The sequence below is a fragment of the Humulus lupulus genome, chromosome 9 (genome assembly GCF_963169125.1).
Source record: "Humulus lupulus chromosome 9, drHumLupu1.1, whole genome shotgun sequence".
In the NCBI taxonomy this organism is placed as follows: domain Eukaryota; kingdom Viridiplantae; phylum Streptophyta; class Magnoliopsida; order Rosales; family Cannabaceae; genus Humulus; species Humulus lupulus.
This window is the reverse complement of record NC_084801.1, coordinates 180,932,860-180,940,793: the sequence shown is the minus strand read 5'-3', so window position 1 is coordinate 180,940,793 and position 7,934 is coordinate 180,932,860. Positions and strand designations below refer to the sequence as shown.

General features: G+C 29.7%; 1 protein-coding gene across 3 annotated transcripts; it reads right to left on the bottom strand.

Moving 5' to 3' along the window:
• Positions 1-510: 510 nt before the first annotated feature.
• Positions 511-6,960, bottom strand: LOC133802579 (uncharacterized). Of its 3 annotated transcripts, XR_009877393.1 has the most exons (4): positions 6,162-6,960; positions 4,929-5,014; positions 1,289-1,357; positions 772-878 (listed from the first exon to the last, which is right to left on the bottom strand). XR_009877393.1 is itself a non-coding variant. In XM_062240920.1 (3 exons), exons 1-3 carry the CDS (start codon positions 6,303-6,305, stop codon positions 668-670), a joined length of 441 nt encoding a protein of 146 aa, XP_062096904.1. In that variant the 5' UTR covers positions 6,306-6,922; the 3' UTR covers positions 511-667. The 3 variants fall into 3 exon arrangements, 1 of the variants encoding a protein (XP_062096904.1); XM_062240920.1 differs by lacking the exon at positions 1,289-1,357 and having other exon boundaries at positions 511-878; positions 6,162-6,922; XR_009877394.1 differs by lacking the exons at positions 4,929-5,014; positions 6,162-6,960 and adding an exon at positions 1,829-1,933.
• Between the last annotated feature and the right edge of the window lie 974 nt (positions 6,961-7,934).

Here is a 7,934-nt window from a genome sequence, read left to right as displayed (position 1 = left end):
ACACTTAAAAACTGCTACCCGGGACTATTGATAGCACTTCTGAAAATGCTAACATAGCCCCTGTTATTAAAAGTCCAGTATTTTCTATAACAGTTTTTTAATGTTATGTTCGATGTTATCTTAAACTATTCAATAACACATTTTTAGATGCTATAATATCGAAATAATAACATTTAGATAGAGTTTTTGGTTATAAATTTGAAATTTAATCTTGTACTTTTTTCATAACACTTTTCAACTGTTACATTTGATTATTTTGATAACATTTTTAGTTTGTTATATTATATAAACCATAATGATTTTTTACGCTTATAATATGTTTCTAAATCATAACATATTAAGGTTTTTTATTGTGATAATGGTACTTATAAGTTTTTTTTTTAATTAAAAGATTTTCATTATTGTATTTTGATTAAAAAAAATCAAAATTAATCATAAAATATAATTCTCAATAGATTGATAAACCATAAGTATTACATTAAACAATAACTAATTCAAACTCTAAATGTGTCTATTTCATGAGATCTTAGTTCTAACTTAAGTTTGAAAGCATAACATAATAAAGTATTATAATCTTGAACATTTTTTACTTCAAAAATGAAAAACAAAAAATTACAAGATACACAAAAGTAAACCATGCATGAAACTTGCTCCATCCTTCAATTCATCATCCTTTGTGCACTTGTCTTTGTTGTGAGTCCATTTGTTGTGCACTTGTCATATACCTGTTTCCCTTTCTTGTTTCCCTTTCTTCCACAGGTCCATGTGTAATCCTCTTTGCAATAAAGCCAGTTGTAGTCCACAAAAGGCCTATTGCTGTCAAGCTTATGTTAAGCTCCGTCTTTAGAGCACTGTAAGCTCCAGTCACATCTACACACCTGTAATATTCAAGTGTAATAATGGAATCACACCAGCAATTACTTAAAGTGGTAATTCTAGGGCTTTTATAAAAAAAAAAAAACAGAACCAAATTGCCTTGTATTAATTAAAATGTCACAATAGAGTGAAGGTATTGTTCTGTTGAGATTATATATGAAACACCACAAAGAGTACAAAGCATAAACTAAGCACAACGATAAAAGTCAAAGATAAATTCTTAATCTGCATAATTCTTGCTAATTTATTCAGTAAAAAATTCAATTTTGTTAGTAAAAAGGACTTAATTACTAAAATATTAAAATTTTAGGGACTAAGCTGCTAAATTGTAATAAGTATAGTATTGTTCAAAGACTAATAGAGACAAATACCCAAAGTAAAATCATTATGGTAAGGTTCAAAGAGATATTACCACTCCTAATCCAAGCATTGTGTAAGTTGTCAAACCAAATCCAACTAGAGCATTTTTTCCAAAAGCGCCCTGTGGATACATGCAAATAGATTGTGACAAATGCTCTACAAATTAAAGAAATTCTAATATGATACTTCTAAGAGGACTTATAAAGAGAAATATGTATGTTTCTCAAACATGGAATTTCTAAAATAATTCCCCAACTAAATTCATAATACAATTTCAACTTATATACAGGTCCAGGGAGAAAGCTTGCACTCAAATTAAACAAATGGTCAACTAATATTTAGAGTGCATAATAATGTGGATATAATCATTGGAATGGTGGTATTTAGATTTATGGGTTATCTTGAAGACTGTTTTGTCAAGAAACTTGCCACCCACTACAACAATCACAGGGTTCAAAACATGGCTGCACCTAAAATGCAGATTTGGATATTATGATTTTACATCCAAGCTCTAGAATAGCTGTTGATTACAACTAGGCCTCAACCATATGATTCAAGTGGTTGAGGTAGAAGACACAAAGGAGAATATTACCTGCACAGCTCTTCCACCGTCAAGAAATAAAAACGTAGTCCAAATGTAGGTACATTGTAACATTCTCCATTCCAAGTAATCTTGTTTCAAAGACATCAAATTCACTTTAGATGGCCCTGAAAGAAAATGGTTTAGAAAATGATCTAGCCACTAATTTTGAGAGCTATGTGTTCACGTTCTCTTCCATTACTTTCCGAAGTTTACTACACTTTACTTAAAGTTATATATTCCAAAAAATTCTAGTACTGTTTCATTCACTTGTGGTATATTTTGATGAAATAATTTCCTTTTAAGGAATAATGACCTAATTACTTGAGTTGAGTTTATTAAGCTTCTTGAACTTTGATTTAAAATATGAACACTGCTAGAAAACATTCAGGCAAGGGTTACTTTAGTTTTGATAAGAAAATGTGTGTCCCTGTGGATATGGGACATGCCTAACACATCTAATTGCAATTGTATTGTTATGAATTGGTGTGGTGGGGCAAGGAAAGAAGGGCAAGAAATCGTAGAGAAAAAATGTATTAGAATTTTTTTCATAAAAATATGACATAGAATCCTTATCATGGTATATTATTTGGTCTCTGTCTTGATAATAGAATTTACAAACTAATACAATTATAAATAATTTACTTAAGATAGTATTTCAGGTAATGAAATGTTTAGTGAACCACTAATATCAAAGAAACATTCATTAGAATCAATGTTTTTCTTTGAGGGGCTTATCAGGGATCTAAAATGGCTCTATGATCAACATTCATTCGTTGCATTCATGATTAATTCTAAGTAATCAAATAAAAGGTCAATGGATTTTGAAGCTGGTACAAGAGATATTATTTGATAAAAATTGGCTTTAAGCAAAACAGAACTAATTAAGTGAAGATATAAATCATTCAAAATTTCTCATGGTTTAATCAAAGATTTCATTGGAAATTTTCTTCCATGAATTTTATATGAATGGAACCTTGTTTCTTAATTAGAATCAAGAGAAATTATTGGACACAAAAGTTTTCAATGCCAACATAGAATTAGTAGGAGCATACTTACAAAGCAATGTTTAAAGAAAGTGATAAGAGAACAAACAGTAGTAGAAAAAGTACTCTTTGGAACAAATGAAACAAATAAACACTTGTGAACAACCATTTAGGCTATGATTTATTTATTCATAGGCTTCTGTGGCCGTTACAAATTTCAATTATATTTATATATTTATTTAGATGAACATAGAAAGCAAAACATAAATATCACACCAAGACATAATTCTTCCTAAGATATAAATTCAAATGAGCAATTTCTATTTACAACTTTGTCAAACAATTTCTTGTATCTTAAAAGAGAAGGTAAAGAGTATGATCTACATTGTTTTCTACCAAATTTTGTTAGTGCTATGATTTATTTGTGTAGAAAGAGGTTGTGACTTTTGTGGCAAGACAAATGATATTGGTATTGAAAAATATATCTCTGCATTTTGTTGACAAAAAACAGCCTGTAAATAATGAAAAATAGCCTTCAATAAGCAGAATTCTAGCAGATAATGACATGTCCTATTATGCATCAATAAGATTGGAAGAGAAGATAATGATTTTAAATGGTTATGGCTACTCTAATTTTGATATGAAAATGTGTCCCTTCAGATATTAGACATGCCTAAGACATCTTATTACAAATTTTAAATTTTATGTTCTGAGGTTGTTTGGTGGGTTTGGGGTTGGGGGCCAAGAAAAATGAACTGGTATTTTATTTTAGGGCAGCTAGATCTGAACTTTGAATCCATAATGATGACTGGTTAGACAATACCATGTGATTCCACAAGGACTATACCTCACTTGACCCCTTCTAGCTAATTTTCTCTATAGTCTTGACCATTCATTTCAATGCAATAGATATATCGGTCCTATACATCTTATCAAAGACTATTGGTTATAAATACACATATGAATGGGGATCACTACCATCCTAAGTTCTCAAACTCAAAAGTATCAAGCTAATTTCATGACTTTTATTTGATTGGAACTTTTTTTTATGAATATATCATATACTACTTGTCCCAAGTTCTTGGTCTACATTCTGTTTTGGTATTTTCATAAACCAAACAGAGTAAAATTCTTGACATAGATTATGATCAGCGATATACTTAGGAAAGTAAAATTAAATTGAGTGTGCCTCATCACGAAGATAGGAGATAGTTTGTTTGTACAAGATACTTCATTTGAATTAAGTAGAGAACAAAATTATGTTGTACTTTTGACAATTCTTTCTCTGAATTTTTTTAAAGAAGTCGTCACATAAAAAAAGTGTATATTCTTTTATCAAAGTTATATTTTAATCAAGGATAAAGCCTTTTCTCTAATCATAAACCCTTCTTGCTACTTTTCTCAACCTAATATTCTATGAAATAGTGATTAAAATTTCCTCTCTATTACTGAGCAATAGCGAGGATTTTAAATGTCCTCTCTATAGTTCAGCAATAGAGAAAAAGTATTAGCGAGGAAGTTTAATGACAATTTCATTATCGCTATTCGATATAACAAGGATTTAGAAAGCTTTAGCGAGAAAAAAATTCATCTCTAAAACCCGATTTTGTTGTAGTGCCAACACAAAATGATATTTCGGTTTCTTTAAGAAGGAAAAGGACCCTAAAAAGAGAAGCAACTCAGGCAAAGATGCTTGCAATACAACTGAAAAGGACCTCAAAAACTATACAAAAATATTATTACACCATTTACAAGTATATGTTTTTAACAATCTAATTAATGTACTAATCATCAAACAAACCAAGCAAACACAATTCAATTATAAAATAGTTATACTAGATAAGTCTATATAAAAGCAAACACCATTTTCCCCTAGACTAGCATCTAACCATCTGCCAATATCAATTCAACTAATTCAAAAACGCATGCATGTTTTCTTCCTTATCTCGCCACAGCACACAAATTTCTCAGATCCTATTTCACTAAGACACACAAGTTCTCAACCTTCCGTTATCACCGCAGCACACAACAATGATCTCAGAACCTACTTCACTATGGATGAATATTTAAGATATTCAAACTCCTCTAACATTTGCATAATATTAAAACAAAGGTAAAAGGCATACCTCTTGCAAAATGCAAACAAAAGTAAGAGTCTCTCGTGAGAGATTGCTTGCACACCAAGTATTTTGCCTCTTCTCTTGGAGGCAGCCTACCAAAAAAGTCTTAACTATATTACAAAGAGAATAAAAATATAGAGATAGAGACATATATAAGCAATATGACAACACCAAACAAAAATCTCATTATTTATGATCAAAACCCATACAATCAATATTATATATTTTCACATGAATAAAAGTCTGATAAAATCATATTATAGAATATGCATAAATCAAATCTGTAAAATCCAAATTTCATACACAAAAGCCAACAAAAGGACTAAAGAAAAGGTAATCTAAATCCATATTCTCAAATCACAAACAATAAGTATTAAGCACCATATTCTTACACTTAAAACATCTCTAATTTTTCTCTTTGTATTCTCTTAATTAGAAACAATTCCAACACAAAAAATTATATAAACCGGAACTAAAGGGGAAATGGCTTACCTTCATCAGCTGCAGCAAAATAAATTATTAAAAACAAAAGCAACAACACAAACCAAAGAAATAATCTTTAAGGAAAACCAACAAATTAAAGCCCACTTAAAGGATCTTGACACAACCATAATGTGAAAATATAAGGTTTATTTATAAAAGTTCTAGCAAAAAAAAACAAACATATTATAGATTAGAAAATTTAAATAACCAGTATGCAAGAAAACATAAAATTATGTCAAATAATAAAACATAACCAGTCATGTAATGAAAATTTGTTACATAATGATTAAAAATAAATCAAATATCACTTTAACAAACATTTTAAATCAAGTTAATGGTACTTTAGTACTTTAGAAAACACAATCAAAACTATGGTTCTTTTAACACATATAAAAACTAAAATGCACTTTAGAACAAATAATAACAAAGTTTTCTTTATTGACTTACTTTCTGATTAAAATTAGCTCAATGAAAGGGCTAACTTAAATATATGTAGGTAGCAAATGAAAATAATATGAAGTCACTCAATTTCTTAATTGAATAGAGATGAAATAGAAAGCTCAACACTTTGAATTTGATCCAAACTAAGTGTAAATTCTTGAGCCAAAAACTTGAGTCTCAAAGAAAATAAAGATGGGATCAAAAGTAAGAGCAAACTCAGTAGGTCATTTCTTCCAATGCTGAGAGTAGATAAACCATATACATAAAAGAATTTCATGATTATAAATGAAGCATACTTGTATGAAAATATTTCACCTTGAGTTTTCCAATTTCCTTCAAGCTTAACATCACTAGATCAGAGTCTAAGTGCATGCATGCACAAAGAATTAAGAACAATGTCATCCTAGAAAACATTAAGAAAACTTTCAGCATCACAGATGTACTTACTTCAACAACCATGCAAAAGATAGAAATCAAAGCTAACTAAGTGTTTCTAAGTCATAATACAGTGGCCAAAGTTATAAATAGAAAGTGCAAAAAGTAAGAATTAAGTATTCATCAACCAAGAATGAGACAAATTAAAAGCTTAACTAATATGAGAGGGGCAGGTATATGTCTAAACATTCACAAAGTTTTTTTTTACCAAAACAAGCATGTTCATATGAAATGAAAGATACAAATGCTCAAAAGCAGAAATGCAACTAAGTTGAAGGGCCACTAAGATATGCAATGTTAGAGCGTCAAAAACAGAAAAGAGAAACAATAGCTCCACCACTTGAACCTCATACATGAAAAATTCCTTGTACCGTATTTGCAATTAATGCTAAATGAAAAATAGAACTGAGAGGGCCAATAGAATTGGTCTAATATATTCACTGAAAATACAATGAAAAAAGAAAAGGCAAAAAATGCATAATCCATTAGTCAATCCAAAGTGAAATCCCTATGCATCTCAGCTCACAAATGACTTTCAAAAGCTCAATAATAGCATTTGAATTAGTATGAAATTTGTACAATAAAATTTATTCCTAGTGTTCAAGTTATGTATCTATGTCCCAAAAAAAATAATACAAATTATACAATAAAACCACGTATATTGATCATAATACCAACTCAAAATTAGTTAACTAAAACTTGAACACATTCACAAATGAAATCATGTGATATTTGTGTAAAATGAACCTCTCAGTGGCCTCAGTGCTTTTTCAGAAAGTGAAATTCTTGTGACAGACTTTTGTTCATAATCTGAACACCTCCTAAACAAACAATTATTTCTCAGTTATGATATTAAAGTTGGTTTGCAATTAAATATATAAGAAAAAGATATTGTTGAAATATTCACTGAGGTGAGGAGAACACAAATCTATTCTGACTTTTTCACTAATAATTGTATAGTGGATTCAGTTTCACTTTAAAATATGCCTCAAAATGTCTATAAAAAAAAGTGTCAAACACCCACTTTTTCAACAATAAATTTATATGAAAAGACTAACCCACGAAAAAGATCTTTCCCAAATTCATTGTAATCTCTAATAAGAGTTTCAACTTCCAAACCAAGAATCCCAATCACCGTTGAAAAAGGGACCCAAATAAGTAAATTTAGAGCTCAATTTATTAAAAAAAAAACAGAACTCTTAAATAAAAACACTCCATCAAAGACAATTATATTCATTATTCCTCAAAGGTCAACTACTTGAACAAAGTCCCAGTAATTTATATCATCTCATATCCATTGTAATCAACCTCATTTGCTTCAAATTGAACACATCCTCTATCAGAGTGCTAAAATAATCAACTTTCAAAACAACAATGTAATGACACTGAAAAAGAAAAGAAAAGAAACAGCTAGAAATGTAATGTGATAGATTTTGGGATTTCTAGAAACTCACCTTCAAGCTGGTTCTCACTCAAGTCCAAGAAATAAAGCCCTTTTTTTTTTCTGAAATCCATCTTATTTGGGTAATTTACTGATCTTACCGATTAAGAGGAATTAGCTCCTTTTATACAGAGGATAAGTTAGAAACTAACAGAGCTAACGAAGCTGTTAAGAAACAGTAAAATAGAATAACAAGGCCAAACAACACAAAT